This window comes from Mytilus galloprovincialis, chromosome 8, assembly GCF_965363235.1.
Source record: "Mytilus galloprovincialis chromosome 8, xbMytGall1.hap1.1, whole genome shotgun sequence".
In the NCBI taxonomy this organism is placed as follows: domain Eukaryota; kingdom Metazoa; phylum Mollusca; class Bivalvia; order Mytilida; family Mytilidae; genus Mytilus; species Mytilus galloprovincialis.
Genome location: NC_134845.1, coordinates 80,012,000 through 80,029,363, shown reverse-complemented (window position 1 = coordinate 80,029,363; position 17,364 = coordinate 80,012,000). Strand labels below are relative to the sequence as shown.

At 31.4% G+C, this 17,364-nt stretch overlaps 1 protein-coding gene across 3 annotated transcripts in view; it reads right to left on the bottom strand.

The window, feature by feature from the left end:
- The window catches only part of LOC143042647 (E3 ubiquitin-protein ligase TRIM71-like), a 93,502-nt gene extending 76,807 nt beyond the window's left edge, over positions 1–16,695 (bottom strand). Inside the window, exons 1-6 of one of the 3 annotated variants that reach the window (XM_076215057.1) lie at positions 16,600–16,695; positions 15,468–16,334; positions 11,726–11,773; positions 8,025–8,072; positions 3,058–3,075; positions 1,428–2,218 (exon numbers count right to left, since the gene is read on the bottom strand). In XM_076215057.1, coding sequence (XP_076071172.1) covers positions 2,179–2,218; positions 3,058–3,075; positions 8,025–8,072; positions 11,726–11,773; positions 15,468–16,231 — 918 coding nt within the window. In that variant the 5' untranslated portion in view covers positions 16,232–16,334; positions 16,600–16,695 and the 3' untranslated portion in view covers positions 1,428–2,178. Of the gene's footprint in view, positions 1–1,427; positions 2,219–3,057; positions 3,076–8,024; positions 8,073–11,725; positions 11,774–15,467; positions 16,335–16,599 lie in introns of those variants that run through there. The other 2 variants (XM_076215056.1, XM_076215059.1) reach the window with 2 other exon arrangements.
- Positions 16,696–17,364: the final 669 nt, after the last annotated feature.

Sequence of the window (17,364 nt, the reverse complement as noted above, 5' to 3'; positions counted from 1 at the left end):
CAATGGCACTCGGCAATTTGATTAGCAGTTGACGTGGCGGCCGCAAACATGTCCGGCAAATGACGATGCGTAATCAAATTATGTTGACGTTCCATTGTCACTACACGTTAAGCTGTTCATTGATGGCCATCATTGTCTACTTGTATCGTTGTTGGAAGGACAGTAAGACGAGTTTCTGAAGTCATACAGTATGGTTGCAGCACGTTTATGTTTTCATGTTTGCAGTATTCTTAAGGGCTAATTCAGTTTTTTATTTGTCAGTCTTGGCAATATGGAGATGCAACATTTGTAACTGATTTAAGTGAGGCAAAGGATTGAAAGAACTGTTTCACAAATAAAAAAAAAATTAAACAATCTTTCATGGGTCCAAAGTTTCGCTTCAAGAAATTCGGGCGACTTCGAAAATTCGGTATGATCAATAACCACAGGTAAGTCAGATTTTGATTTTTTGTAAAGAGAAAGAAGTATGATAAGCATGAAAAGTAGTTGTAAGAGAATCAAACATGATTTGGTAAAAAAAAATTAACAAAATGAGTGTTGCGTTTTTAAAGTCGTTCAGTATATAAACGTGTTGTTTTTCATTATTGTACTGATTTCAGCAAGAACATGGCGGCTCCGTAGTTGAAATGTCAACTTTGGATTTGACGGTAGCTTACGAAAAAAACATGTAAATTAAAATGGCAAATGTTGAATTGTAGGATAAAAACAGATTTGTTTTCTAGCGGCTATTCACGAAATAACCCATACAAGCTATTTATTTATTATAATGTTTGAGTTTTATCTAACAGGGAGTAAAAGAGAACAGCAACAAACACAGCATGTTTTCTCTCGCTTTAGTTTTTTAATGGCCGTATTTGTCCTATTCGTTAATTTTATCCCTCGCTAATGCTGAGGATAAAATTCGAATATCATGGCCACGGGCATATGAAAATGTCAAACAATGGCTTCCATAAAACATTTCTCAAATAAACTTTAGCAACACATTTACAATATATAATGGCATGACTATTGTTGATGTGAGATAGACGTTTCTTTTTTGATGCATTAAAAAACGAATGACTGTGATATTATATTTTAAGGTAAATATGTGTTTTTTACATAGAAAAACCGGGACTGCAATAAAAAGTTATATAAGACACGTTTTAGCTGAACAAACATTTATAAAACAGTTTTACTGTGTCTGGTATAAATATAATCTTTTAAGGTATAACACCACTAATTCGGGCCCGGCCAGAAAGCACATACCAGAAAGTAGTACATATTTAACACAAAATAGTTCCTACGCATGAGTGTAACTTTCAAAATATGTAGAATATTTAGGTATTCTTGGTATCAATTGAAAGCTGAAGGACTGGTGATCATTGTAGAACACTTTTGGACTTTTAATTTTGAATATTAAAAAAACTGCATCAAATTTTAAAAAGAGGGTACATTTTGTCTGTTTGTCAGATCTGAAGTACCTGTTTGGGTACATCCGAAGTTCTGGGAACCAGTTCTTTCTTATATGCAATTAAAAGTATGTTGATTTTGTCAGTACAAGACACCATAAAGTGTTGCTTTGCAATGCAATGATTGCCACTTTATTTGAACTTAAAACAAAAGAGGTGTGCCTGCTTGAAACGGAGGAATTTAACATAGAAAGCAATGGGACCATGAATTAATGGTGTACTTCCTTAATGATCCTTATCACATACTGTACAATGGAAACGTTTGCTGTAATATAAGACATTAAATATAATTATAATTGGACTTAATTCAGTGGTGCATTTAAATGATGCGTTTACAATTAAAGTGCGACTGATCTTTTTGTAAAAATCTTAATCTGTCGTAATATACGCAACAATAAAAATTAAATATTCCAAAATTAACAGCAGTTCAAAGGTAAAATAAATATGCTTATTTAGAATCATGCAAATATGCTATGATCACCAACAAAAGAAATTAAGGCAAACGGAATTGAACGGTCTATGTTTAATGAATTATTTACATTATTCAAGTATTGAATATAAATACATGAACTTTGTTTAGTTGAAGATGCCCTAAACTATGTACCATCAGTTACTGGATTTTCATCAATATAGAAAATTACACATAGACTGAATAATAAGATCACAACAGAGCTATTTAGTTTTGTATGTGAATAAAAACAAATTTATAATGTTCAAGCACTGAAAAGAATTATAACTTTAATACATACCCGTATGTTTCAGGTTCATTCCTGTAAAACAAATGACATTCTTGTGTCTTATTAAGTGTTATTGAGAAGTAACTCTTCTTTACTTCAGAACAAGAGATGCATGTATTTACGTTGTATTCTTACATATATCTTACCGGAATAACGGTTCAATACAATTAGAAACGAACATTTCGAGATTGCGTTACATTTGGAAGGAAATCTTCCAACTTTATTTACAAATGAATATTGGAAACACACTATTGTGGATACACCTTATGCTCTGTCATGTCCTAAAATAACCACACTTCAAACACATAGGCAAATGATAATGTTTTATTTTTGCATATTGATTTGAATATCTTGTCTTCTAAATTTTGGTGTTGGTGTTGTCTCTGATTTTGAATGTTCGAATGCTTAAAGTTTGATACCCTGATATCTTATCTGTCTAGCATTCGTGTGAATTTGCGTTTTACTTTTTAATTTTCAATATTTTCTACTTTAAAAGAAGCAAAAGATATAAAATGAACAGTTTTTGTTTACACAGGACAATTTCCCGTTATCTTATTTACTAATTTCAATTATTTTGCTTAACAAAATTAAATTTCTAAATTTCTAAAAGATTTAGAATCTTGATATATTTTTGTTTACCACATTTCCAAAAATATAAAATTTGATTACCCCCTGCCGAATTTTGAATTGATAAATGTTTAGTTGACCACACACTTTACTTCACACCCACAGACAATTCAGAAAATTAAGATTTGTATGATTGAAGCATACCGATGAATAAACATTTTCCATCTCAAAATAATTTGATCAATACCATTTTCATATATTTTTTTTCTGTAATACATGTAGTTCATTTAGTACAATATACTTACGTTAAAACCTGCTCATTCCTGTAAAAAGCATACAATAATCTTTACAAAATAACAATACAGTATAAAATATTCAAAATGTTTTATTTTAGTGCAAATTTGAGACACAAGTATTTGTTAGAAATTCATATCAGGTTGAATTTAAAAGACTAAACAGTTTTAATAGAAATCCCAAAAGCTAAACCAAGTAAGTTTATAGAGGGAAACGTGTACGCAGTTATGAAATACAAAAGAATTGCCGCTGTCCAGATAAACTGAGCAATTTTATGAATATTGTAAATACATTGCCTTGATATTAATGAAATAAAGCATGTTAAACGCATCGTCGGACACAGATTGCATATGCGATATATATTTTGGTTCGGGTTGATATAGTGTCTGTTAAATGAGAACTAGTATTTTATTAATAATCTTTCACGGCCAATTGGAAAGTAACATCATCCAAATACTTGAACATAAAATTGTGAGTCACGTTAGTTTAAATATTTCTTTTTGTCATTTAGCTAACAGTCAATATAATACTGTATATAAACTTTTAAGATAATTCGCTATGGTGTTGTATCGTTCAAATTGAATAAAACTCCTTAACCGAGAGACTTATTCTGACCATATCTTTATTAACTTTGATATTATTAATCATGAGAAATATTTTCTCTTTACTATGATATATCATAATTGATGAGAATGTCAGTAATAAAACATTCTATTATATTACATCCAAATTTACCAACGTACTCAAAATAACGTTTCAATAAGTCAGAGAAACACCCCAGACAATTCTAAAAACAACATTTTCCATGTGTACATTTTTAGCTCACCTGGCCCGAAGGACCAAGTGAGTTTTTCCCATCATTTGGCGTCCGGCGTCCGTCGTCGTCCTGTGTCGTCGTCCGTCGTCGTTAACTTTTACAAAAATTTTCTCCTCTGAAACTACTGGGCCAAATTTAACCAAACTTAGTCACAATCATCATTGGGGTATCTAGTTTAAAAATGTGTCAGGTGACCTGGCTATCCAACCAAGATGGCCGCCACCGCTAAATATAGAACATAGGGGTAAAATGCAGTTTTTGGCTTATAAATCAAAAACCAAATTATGAGAGCAAATATGACGGGGGTAAATTGTTTATCATGTCAAGATCTATCTGCCCTGAAATTTTCAGATGAATCGGACAACCCAATGTTGGGTTGCTGCCCCTGAATTGGTAATTTTATGGAAATTTTTCTGCTTTTGGTTATAATCTTGAATATTATTATAGATAGAGATAAACTGTAAACAGCAATAATGTTCAGCAAAGTAAGATTTACAAATAAGTCAAATGACCGAAATGGTCAGATGACCACTTTAGGAGCTATTCCCTTTATAGTCAATATTTAACCATTTTTCGTAAATCTTAGTAATCTTTTACAAAAATCTTCTTCTCTGAAACTACTGGGCTAAATTATTCCAAACTTGGCCACAATCATCTTTGGGGTATGTAGTTTGAAAAATGTGTCCGATGATCCGGCCATCTAACCAAGATGGCCGCCACGGCTAAATATAGAACATAGGGGTAAAATGCAGTTTTTGGAATATAACTCAAAAATCAAAGCATTTAGAGCAAATATGACGAAGTTAAATTGTTTATCATGTCAAGATCTATCTGCCCTCAAATTTTCAGATGGATCCGACAACCGGTTGTTGGGTTGCTGCCCCTAAATAAGTAATTTTAAGGAAATGTTGCCGTTTTTGGTTATTATCTTGAATATTATTATAGATAGAGATAAACTGTAAACAGCAATAATGTACAGCAAGGTAAGACCTAAAAATAAGTCAACATGACCAAAATGGTCAATTGACCCCCTAAGGAGTTATTGTCCTTTATAGTCAATTTTTTACAATTTTCATAAAATTTGTAAATTTTTACCAACATTTTCCACTGAAACTCACTACAAAAGTCAAAAAGTCTGAAAAGACCAGTTTTTGTCTTGATTTGCATGAACTTTTACTCGACATTCTCCAAAAGTATGACTTGTGTCTTAATTTTTCTTGACAAATTCTCATTTATATCAAATTTGTATGAAATTTACTCGACATATTCTTGACATTCTGAATATAGTCTGAAAATTTCTTGACATATTCTTGACATTTGAATACTGTCTTGAAATTTCTCGACATATTCTCGACATTCTTATTTTTTCTCAGTATGGCTTGACATATTCTAAACATTTCGAATTGTGTCTTAAATTTACTTGACAGTTCTGAGTTTTACAAATCATGACCAATATTCATCATATAACTTTAATCTTTATTTCTCTATACATAATATACTGTTGTTTTCAGTTACACTTCTTACAACAAAAATGAAAGTTAGACATGTGAAATTTGGTATCTAAATATTTTTACAAATGCATAAATGGTATGAAATTTAATGTATAAAATAATTTAAATGTTGGTGTGTTGATTTAAAACAATCTAAATGCGGGTTTTTAAAAAATTACAAATTTTGATTCCTAAAACTCTTATTAATTAAATGATTTTAAAAAACCAATCATACTGTGGACATATTTCATTCTACATTCATAATATTCAAGGTTAATATGGTAAATATTCATTGTACAAAAATGTGGTTTATATAAATAGCATATTATGATGATATACAAATCATTCATTTAACAAAAGAAACATTTGTGTAATGTCATTTGTTGGAAAATATATAAAGTATTACACATGGACAGGATGTTCCACACCCCAGAATACACGACACTGTCAAATAGAAATTACTGATTTACCTGTAATCAACCATACAACTTATCAGTGGTCGACCATTCCAAAGATTAAAAGAAAATTATTATCTACTCCAGGAATGATAAAAAAAAAAGTATTCATAATGGGTCCCATCAATGATTTCTATAGAAATCATTGGTCTTATGAAGTGGATCTCAAACAGACATGCATAATATAGATCTAAACATTTTTTTTCTTTTTAGCTCACCTGTCCCGAAGGGACAAGTGAGCTTATGCCATCACTTGGCGTCCGTCGTCATCCGTCGTCTGTCGTCTGTCGTCCGTCGTCTGTCGTCGTCTGTCGTCGTAAACTATTTCAAGAATCTTCTCCTCTGAAACTACTGGGCCAAATACTTTCAAACTTTAACTGAATGTTCCTTACGGTATCTAATTTATAAATTGTATCCGAAGTTTTGATCTATCAACAAACATGGTCGCCATTGCTAAAAATAGAACATAGGGGTCAAATGCAGTTTTTGGGTTATAACTCAAAAACCAAAGCATTTAGAGCAAATCTGACATGGGGGTAATATTGTTTATCAGGTCAAGATCTATCTGCCCTGAAATTTTCGGATGAATCAGACAAGCTGTTGTTGGGTTGCTGCCCCTGAATTGATAATTTTAAGGAAATTTTGCTGTTTTTGTTTATTATCTTGAATATAATTATAGATAGAAATAAACTGTAAACAGCAATAATGTTCAGCAAAGTAAGATCTTCAATTAAGTCAATTGACCAAAATTGTCAATTGACCACTTAAGGAGTTATTGCCCTTTAAAGACTTTTTTTCACAATTTATTCATCATGTTGACTTACTTTTAAAAATCTTCTCCTTTGAAACTGCTGTATCAATTTCAGCCAAACTTAGGCTAAATGAGTTTCAGAGTATCTAGTATAAATTTTATATTTTATTTCCTTGTATGTCAAGAAACATAGCTCCTATGGCTAAAATAGAACATAGGAGAAAATGATTATTTTTTTGGCTTTTGAAGAAAATAGGACGATCCAAAAAGCATTTAAATAAATTGAAAAGCCAAAATAATCATTGATGACAGATTTAACCAAAAGAATTAAGGTGAGCGATTCAGGCTCTTGAGAGCCTCTTGTTAGGAAGGAGTTATCACAAAATTTGTTTGATAAAAAATTATAAAATTCAACACTCAAAATTTGTATAAAAAATGTTTATTGGTTGTTCTAAAACATGAATAAGGTTTTTAAATCAAGATGAGAACAAATTCTTTGATCTACACGATAGCCCCCCCCCCCCCCCCCTTCTGGTCACATTTTAAAACTGCCTTCTAGAAACCTATTTTAGTAAAGCAAATTTGACTGACAGTTTTGAAAAATGGCAAAAATCTATAATTATGCTGTTTGTCAGTTCTTCCAAGTGAAAACAATTAATTATACATTTAATAAAAAATGAATCAAAATTAAACTACATAGGGTATTATTCGGGGTATTCCAACTTAGGTGCACAAAAATGGTATCTTACTATACCGAATTAATCCTTGATTCTGCAAAGTTTAGTTTAGCCATAATAAAAAGGAGTATATAAATGTAATAGAATGTCATAAACAGGTGCAGAATAACTCCAGACACATTTCAGGCGAAATTTATACTGTTGAGATTTTGTCAAGACATATTTAAGACTGTCAAGAATGTGTCGAGACATATTCAGACATTATTTAGAATGTCAAGAATATGTCAAGACACATTCAGACATTATTTAGAATGTCAAGAATATGTCAAGACAGATCCAGACAAATTCAAGACAGTCAAGAATTGGGCAAGAATAATCCAGACTCTTATCAAATGATACAGGAAGTGTCGAGAAATTTTAAGACAATATTCATACCGTCAAGACACTTGTCAAGAAAAATCAAGAACCTTATTAGACAAATCAATACTATGTCAAGAATTTTTAAAAATTATTCATACAAATCAAGAATGTCGAGTAAAAATTCATGCAAATTCAGACAAAAACTGGTCTTTTCAGACTTTTTGACTTTTGTAGTGACTACTTGGCCAAGATCATTATAGATAGAGATAATTGTAAGCAGCAAGAAAAGTAAAGTAAGATCTACAAACGCATCACCATCACCAAAACATAATTTTGTCATGAATCCATATGTGTGTCCTTCGTTTATGATATGTACATAGACCAAGGTGAGCGACACAGGCTCTTTAGAGCCTCTAGTTTAAACTTACCCACAAAGTCCACAGGTATATTTGTATCTCTTTTGTGATTTTTTAGGCCTGAAATATTATTAACCAGAGTGTATCTCTTATCATTGAATAAGCATGCAGGTATTTGCACACTGCGAGTGGAAAAAGAAGTATATGACACAACTGTAATATTTGCCAAAAAAACGTGTTAATATCTACAACATGTACAACGAAAACATAGGTATATTCATGGTGAACTACGTGTATACGGTATATGTATATCTTTTTTATATCTAGTTGAAACCCGTACAGCTGCCTGTGATTGATAACATATTTTTTATTAGAAGTTTAGTGAATATTTGTCTTATTGGCAATCATAAGGGGTCATCCATAATTGTCAACCATTTTACAAAGTGTAAAAAGCGTACAACAACCATTTTAAGATTTCAAGAGAAGAATCAATAATTCTTAATAAAAAGAAGATCCTGTCTATTATCTTTTAGTTTAATATAGAAATTTGCATTGAAAATAAACTAAAACATATCTGACTGTTTTATTGGATGACATCTATCTGATGTCTGTGTTTTGTCAGAAGAAAGAGTACAAAGATTAGTGTTTTCCCTATCACACAGTGGGAATGGTAACTCAAATGAAAAAGGGCATCTAGAGCATGCAAAAGGTTAACAAAAGGGCACATAAATTATGCTAAGAATCAAAGAAAGGGAAATGCATGGTTATGTTGCATTGGTAAAGTATAGAATTACAGTTGTTGATGGAATCAGAGCTCAAGACAGCAATCAATAAAAGTGTAATGTTTTTAAAAAATTTAAGTTTTCAAATTTCAAGCCTGTATTTCTATTCAAAAAGGTCCCTGTTAATATGCTCTATTATCGTTGATGTATATATACTGTAATGTCAGTGGCGGATCCAGCCATTTTAAAAGGGGGTCCAAACCCAGGACAAAGGGGGGTTCCATCTATATGTCCCCATTCAAATGCATTGATCGTCAAAAAAAGGGATATTCAAACTCCCGGAACCCCCCCCCCCCGCTGAATCCGCGAATTGTAATGTGTACATACATTGGATATTTTTTTAAGGTAAGGTTAAACTTCATATGAAGGCGCTCTTTATTAAAGGAGGCTTATACTAAAAAAAAAATAACTTCCTGTTTACTGGTTTTCTATTTTGGAATGCATTACAAGGATATTAATCGAAGGACCAGTTTAAAATCTTTTTTTCTTTTTAGTGCTTCCATCGATTTTGTTTATTAAACAGAGTAAAACGATAACCACCTAAAATAAAGCAGGTGACATTGACAATCGGGGGTACTAAGAATAACTGCAAACTGTTTGTTTAAATAATTTTACTAGTTCACACGCAATTTCTGTCAGATTTGTGAACCAGATTCTCGTAGACATGGTCAATCTAGATGAATTTAACCAGTGTACTGATATTTATAAGGGTTTACTTGAAACCACCAACACAACTAAATTATTGTCATATCCATCAAACATACTATTTATGCTTATTTGATTTCCTTACTACGAAGGCCTATGTTGGCTTTGTTTGTTGCTCAAACGAATTCAATTCATTCAATAAAATGTAATTAAAACTCAAAGCAAATTGTTTCCTTTTTTGAAAACCTAATTCCCTTTAATTTACAAACCTTTCCATTATAGATACATTACAAATGCACAGTTAAAAAATCGACTTCACCTTCTCAATTAACAGAGCTTCTATAAAAGTGGGAATGTTTTTGGAGGATAAATATTTCAATAGACAGTCGGTTTCCTAGGGGGTACTATTTGATCACCCCTACTGGAAGTTTTTTAATGTACTCGTAGAAAGCAGAAATTTTACAACTTTCAAAATAAACTAATTGTAGAAACCAGGTTTTAAATTTTGCATGTGTGCAATACGCGCATTTCGTCTATAAAAGACTCATCAGTGACCCAAATTAAAAAATCAAAATTAACAGCCAAATAAAGTTCAAATGTGAAAAGCATCGACTATCACAAATTCCTTAATGTTTTGCAAAATATAGCTATCCGTGAGGTAAAAATTGCCTTAGTTTAAAAAAAGTTTTCTAAACAATAATAAACTGAATACGACATTTCGATCATTTAAGTTCTTTTAATTATTTATTCTATTAAACCACATTAGTTTGTTTAAAGTCATACCATTGATAATGTGTACATATATTGGATATTTTTTTAAGTTCAGGTTTAACTTCATATGGAGGTGCCCCTAATTAAAGGAGGCTTATACTAAGAAAAATAAGTTTACTTCTGGTTTACTGGTTTACTATTTCGGAATGCATTACAAGGAAATTAATCGAAGGATCAGTTTAAAATCGTTTCACAAAATGACGTCTTGTCAAAATCAAAACATTCAAAGAATTTAGTGTTTCCACCGATTTTGTTTATTAAACAGAGTTAAACGATAACGATCTATAACAAAACAGGTGAAATTGAAAATCGGGGGTACTGATAAATGTTTGCAAACAATTTTGTTAAAATAATTTTACTGGTTCACATGTTTGAAAGATTTAGCTTTCATATAAATTGATCTTTTAATCGTTCAATTCGGATTGAGGAGAATTATGATATCGAAATAAATATCATCAAGTGAAAATAATAAAGAAGAAATAAGAAGAGAAACACACCCAAGCCAATTCTCAACTTTATACATCGACTTTCCCTACGGAAACGAAATAAATTCCGGAAATGAAAAAAAAAGCGTACGGTAAAAATGTTGATTTTTTGACCCCCTCCCCCCAAGTGTACGTTTTGTACACTTTGGAAAATGGTTGACAATTATGGATGACCCCTAACACATCTTATTGTGTTATCTTTTTATAGAGTATCTAGAAATTCATCGCTTCTTTACAAATATCCAGCCATCTATTGGTGATGAACATATTATTGTTCGTTTTCCAAAAGCTCTGATAGTGACTCTAAATGACGGACAGTTGGACTGCAAATTTTGTGTCTACTATCTAATATTTGTGTTGTGCTTTTAGCTTTGTCTTCATATTCAATTGTGAATGGTTACTTTTATAATTCTTTAATCAGTAGTGTTCGATGGTTGAATAAGGTTTATGTACTTATATTTGTCGGACTCTAAAGTGCGATGGTACTCTAAAGTGCGATGGTCACGCTAAAGTGCGATGGTCTACGCTAAAGTACGATGTTGTATAACGCTAAAGTGCGATGGCTGTTTGTTCGCTAAAGTGCTTTGGTTTATCACGCTAAAATGCGATGGACTAAAAGGGTAATGTTAAAGGGCTTAAAGTATTAAAGTTAGCTTCAAATAGAAACAGGATAAAGGATATTTATAAATAAATGCATATACTTTTGTATCTGTATAGTAAGATGGTCGACTGAGGACAAAAGTTCTTCTTCTAGCACAAAAAAACCCACATTTGCCTCAGCCGACAAAACACAGTTATCATGTTTAAATTGAGTAAGTCATGGACATTCGCTTTAAAGTTGTTAATCAAATATTCTACATTTATCTTTCGGCATGTTCATTTTTTGTTTGTATAAAAGTTTGTTCACGTCATAATCCATAGTATGTTCATTACGTCTATACTTTCGCCAACCATCGCACTTTATCGTGTGTAGGCATCGTACTTTAGCGTAGACCATCGCACTTTAGCGTGACCGTCGTACTTTAGCGTCCCCATCGCACTTTAGAGTCCTACATATTTACCTTACTAAACAATACATTATTTGTATTACCTGGCATTCTGTTGGCTTTCAGATTTTTTCATTATCGCTTTACCTTCCCTAAAAGAAAATGATTATATACAGCAGGAATTCATAATAGATAAAAAGAGTTTTTAGATAAATACTCCGAAGCACCTTTTATATTAAATAATTTTTAACATAATTTTTGATTTTTAACCCTGTATACCACAATTCCCCTTGTCAAATTATAACTATTTTAAACGACAAAAATTCTTCCTATGTGACGTTTACATTTTATGACGTCAAACACGCGAGGAAATAAATTTGGTTTTTAAATCTGATAGATGTTTTTTGTGCTTTTTGTTAAATATTTGTTAGTTGTGAGACACAGTAATGATTTCTGCACCAATATTTGACTATCCTACCTGTTTTGTTCAAGAACCGATGAAAATATAACAGAATTTGATGAGTCTATCATACAACCAAGAGGTTTAGCGCTATAAAACAAGGTTCAGTCCACTATTTTCTACAATTGGAAATGCCTGTACCAAATCGGGAATATGACAGTTGTTGTCTGTTTTATCATTGATTTTGCCATTTGATTAGGACTTCCCGTTTTGAAATATTCCTCGGAGTACACTATTTTTGTGATTTTACTTTATATACTTAATCATAATGAGGAAATATACAACTAAGAGATTTGAAAGATGGAGATGTTTTATAGGTTAAGTATGTGATGCCCTATATACATTATTAAATATATCACAATCATAACAATAATGGTCGAATCAGTTGCAGACAACATTCTTTGGTATAAAACATGAACGGTAATGGCAGTAGCTTATTTATCAAACTTGTCGTTATGAATGAAGCGTTGGCGACAAAACTGTAAATCATTCAGTAACTGGATTTCCAACATAAGTGACTCAGCGAAGTGTATGAAAAATGTCAATAGTTTTGTTTTTCAACAGTTGATGCTTCTTCTATATGTTCATAGTCTACATTTAAAGGAAACGCTTAAGATGCCGAAGGACTGTGTAAGTATACGAGACCACGTACCGATAATCAAAATCAATCAATGTAACTTTGCTTTACGATGTTAAAACTTTTTTTTTTAATATTTTTCTTTTATTTTTACAAATGTTAAATCTGAAGCTTCAATACTAGATGCTTTAATCACTTTGTGTCGTTCTATCAAACTGTCTGCCTTTATTGTTGTATATATGGCCTTATAAACCGTGTTGTCCGCTATAATTGAGGTACTAGATATGTAGGCTACAATCACTACAAAAGTCAAAAAGTCTGAAAAGACAAGTTTTTGTATGAATTTGCACGAATTTTTACTCGACATTCTTAATTTGTTTAAATAATTTTTCTAAATTCTTGACATAGTATGAATTTGTCTAATAAGGTTCTTGATTTTTATTGACAAGTGACTTGACAGTATGATCATTGTCTTAAAATTTCTCGACACTTCCTGTATCATCTGATAAGAGTTTGGATTAGTCTCGACCAATTCTTGACTGTCTTAAATTTGTATCGATCTGTCTCGACATATTCTTGACTTTCTTTATGATGTATGAATATGTCTTGACATATTCTTGACATTCTTAATAATTTCTGAATATGTCTCGACACATTCTTGACAGTCTTAAATATGTCTTGACACTATCTCAACAGTAAAAATTTCGCCTGTAACGTGTACAGACTTATTATGCACTGTTTATGACAATCTATTGCTGTTATATACTCCTTTTTATTATGGCTAAACTAAACTTCGAAGATACAAGGATTAATTTGGTATAGTAAGATATCCTTTTGGTGCAACTAAGTTGTAATACCCTGAATAATCCCCCATGTAGTTTAATTTTGATTTGTTTTTATTAAACGTTTAATTAATTGTTTTGGACCCCGCAATTCATCTTTTGGGTTTGTGTGGCTAAAAAAAAGGAGGGAGGAGGGGGGCTCTCGTGTAGAATTTGTTCTCATCTTGATTCAAAAACCTTATTATTTTTTTAGAACAAACCAAAACATTTTTTTTTTAAATTAAGTGTTTGGGTGTTGAATTTTATAATTTTTTATCCAAAATAAATATTTGTGATAACTCTTTCCGGAAAAGAAAAAAAATGTTTAGATCTATATTATGCATGTCTGTTTGAGATTATTTCATGAGACCATTCATTCATTGATGGGAACCATTATAAATACATGTTTGTTTTATTATTCCTGTAGTAGATAATAATTTTCTTTAATTTTTTTTTTTTAATCTTTGGGAATTATTAAATTTGTTTTTATGTTAAAATAATTTACTTCATCATTTTGGTGGGAAAAAAAATCCATTTTAATTCATTTTTTTTTCATCAAAATGATGATTTTCATAATTTTCATCTATGAACAAACTTTTTAAATTGTAGTGGCATGGTGGGTCAACTGAGAAGTTGTATGTCTGTTTACAGTTAAATCAGTAATTTCTATTTGACAGTTGCGTGTACTCTGGGAAGTGGAATACGTTAATTGTATGGGGAACATCCTGTCCTTGTGTAATACTTAATATATATTCCAACAGATGTCATTACACAATTTTTTCTTCTTTTAAATGATTAATTTCTATATCATCATAATTTGCTATTTATATAAACCACATTGTTTGTATAACAATTATTTACCATATTAACATTAAATATTATGAATGTAGAATGAAATATGTCTACAGAATGATTGGCTTTAATCATTTGATTTATAACATTTATGAATCAAAGTTTGTATTTTTTTTAAAACCCACATTTAAATTGTTTTATATCAACACACCCACATTTAAATTATTTTATACATTAGATTTTATATATATAGCCATATTTGCAGTTGTAAAAATATTAAGATACCCAAATTTTCAATTATTTTACATGCCCAACTTTCATCTTTGTTGTAAGAAGTGTAACTTGAAACAACAGTATATTATATAAAGAGAAATAAAGATTAAAGTGATTTCATGAATATTGGTCATGATTTTTTAAACTCAGAACTGTCAAGTAAATTTAAGACACAATTCAAAATGTTCAGAATATGTCAAGCCATACTGAGAAAAAAAAAGAATGTCGAGAATATGTCGGGAAATTTCAAGACAGTATTCAAATGTCAAGAATTTGTCAAGAAATTTGAAGACCATATTCAGAATGTCGAAAATATGTCGAGTAACTTTCATACAAATTTAATATAAACGAGAATTTGTCAAGAAAAATTAAGAAACTAGTCATACTTTTGGAGAATGTCGAGTAAAAGTTCATGCAAATTAGGACAAAAACTGGTCTTTTCAGACTTTTAGACTTCTGTAGTGAATGCATACAATGACGACTAAAACTAAACCTTCGTCGTATCAAAATGAGTGTACGAAATTAGTCTGTTTGAAACAATATATATCAACATTTTCTTTCCTAGGTTTGTAGTATCAATCATAAAGATAGTCCGTTGTTATTATCTTTCAGCCTTTCTAAAACCTACTTTATCTGTTAGCCTTTGAAGATAAAAGTTTTTTTTTTCAAACAAAAGCTCGAAAGGATATCAGTGTATTCTTATCTTGCGTGGTGTTGTTTGTCTTTTTTTTTTTTTAATATTGTTTGTATTTTTTTAAATTTTTTGTCGGTTCATCGGCCCATTTGGTATCTGCTGCTACTATTGTATTGCAACATGACACACCTACAACTTACACGGAAATCCAGTAGTCAAGAAATCATTTCGTATACCAATGCAATTATTAATACCATAATTTTCCCTTTTATTTGAATCGGTTACTTACTTAAACTGCATCTCTCCGAATAGGCTGTCTATTTCTGTGCCTGAAGGCTTTTTGTTTCTGTATGACACATAAGACCCTTCGGGAACTGGCTTTAAATCTATGTTGTCTACATCAACTTTAAGTTTCTTCAGCCTCTCAAACAATAGAACGTCTGCCATTGTATCCATTTCCTTGATTTTCTTTTCCCATTGTTGACAGTTTTCGATATCTCTACGATAAACTTTGGTTAGTGCAGTTATATTTTGTATAGTTTTCTGTTCCTCGTCATGCAATAGCTTTACAAAACTACCTACTTTCTTATCAATCAAATTCTTCCAGTAGTTCCCCTCCTCAGTAATGGTCTTGATGACTGCTTTGACTTCGTCACGGTAGGTTTTTGTTTCTTTCTCTATTTTGCTAAGGTTTACCTTGGATGTTGTTACCTTTGCTTCTATGTTTTTGACAACTTCGACTCTGAGTTTTTCAGCTGATTTAGTAATATCTGTCATCAAATGGCGGCTGTGTTTCTCTACGGAGCAAATTCTACACACAGGAGTATCACAATCTTGACAGTAGAAAAAGTAAATTTCTTCATGTTCTGTACAAAGGAGTTTTTCTTCCTTGTTGATATTTGGTCCACTTAAAAACGTGTGATTTTTACAAGACTTCGTGCGTAAATGAGATGATTTACAGCTTCCACAAAATGACTGGTCACACTGTTGACAATAATATTCACAAGGTCCAGCAGTACAAATTTCACAAGTGGAAGCAGCAGCTTGAGCCATTTCTATATCTAAATATAAGTAACCTGTGGCAAGTTCTTGTATCTGTCAAGCGTAGTTGTGATCAACAATCCAGACATTAAAGTATAAAAGGTTGTTTCATAGTCTAAAAATAGAATAAATGTAGTAAGATACACTTGAATTATTGAAATAATTTATCTTGTTGATGTTATTCAATAAGTTGACTTGTTTGTTTATTAAATACTTGTTTGTAGCGACTGTTTAAAGATAATCGACAAAGGTAAGTACATATGTCAACAGTGCAATCAATTTCTTAATAATGTGCGTCAATGTTCACCAAATCTAGATAAACGTTTGTTTAGTAATGTGTGTCTCCATTGTTAATACCGTTTCTTTTAGTCATTACTCACCTCTTACTTTGTTTAAGTTATTTGTGTGATAAATATCCGAACGTAAACTCTCACTACTGGTTATATACACTTCCCTGTAGCGATACGAGAAACTATGTCTGTCACATGATAGTTTAAAGTACGTAATCTGTATGTGATCAATACATACGCGTATTAATCTATTTATAAATTCTGTCTACTATTTATATCCACTATAGGAGGCCAAAAAGGCTAAAACAAGTGAAATGGATACTAACAATCTCATAAAAATGTGCGTCAATCTTCACCATATCTAACCAGGTTAACTTTTAGTTTGTTTTCTCTTATATTTGATGTGTTTCCCTCAGTGTTACTTTGTAACCCCGGATTTTTTTTATTTTTTTTTTTTCTCAATCGATTTATGAATTTCGAATTGTGGTATACTCTGTTTAAGTTGTATGTGTGATAAATATAAGAACGTAAACTTCCGCTACTGATTATATATATTTACATGTAGTGATTTGAGTAAAAATATCTATCACATGTTAGTTTAAACTAAGAAATCTGATAATGATTATAAAATTGACAGTGGAAATAAGGAATATGTCAACAAGATAACAATAACAGTGACTAACAATTAAATAAGGAAAATGACAAAGAGATAACAACACCATTGACAATGGAAATAGGGAATGTGTCAAAGAGACAATAACCCGACCGTAGAACAGACAAAGCAGAAGGTCACCAATAGGTCCTCAATGCAGCGAGAAATTCCCGCACCTGGAGGTGTCCTGCAGCTGACCCCTA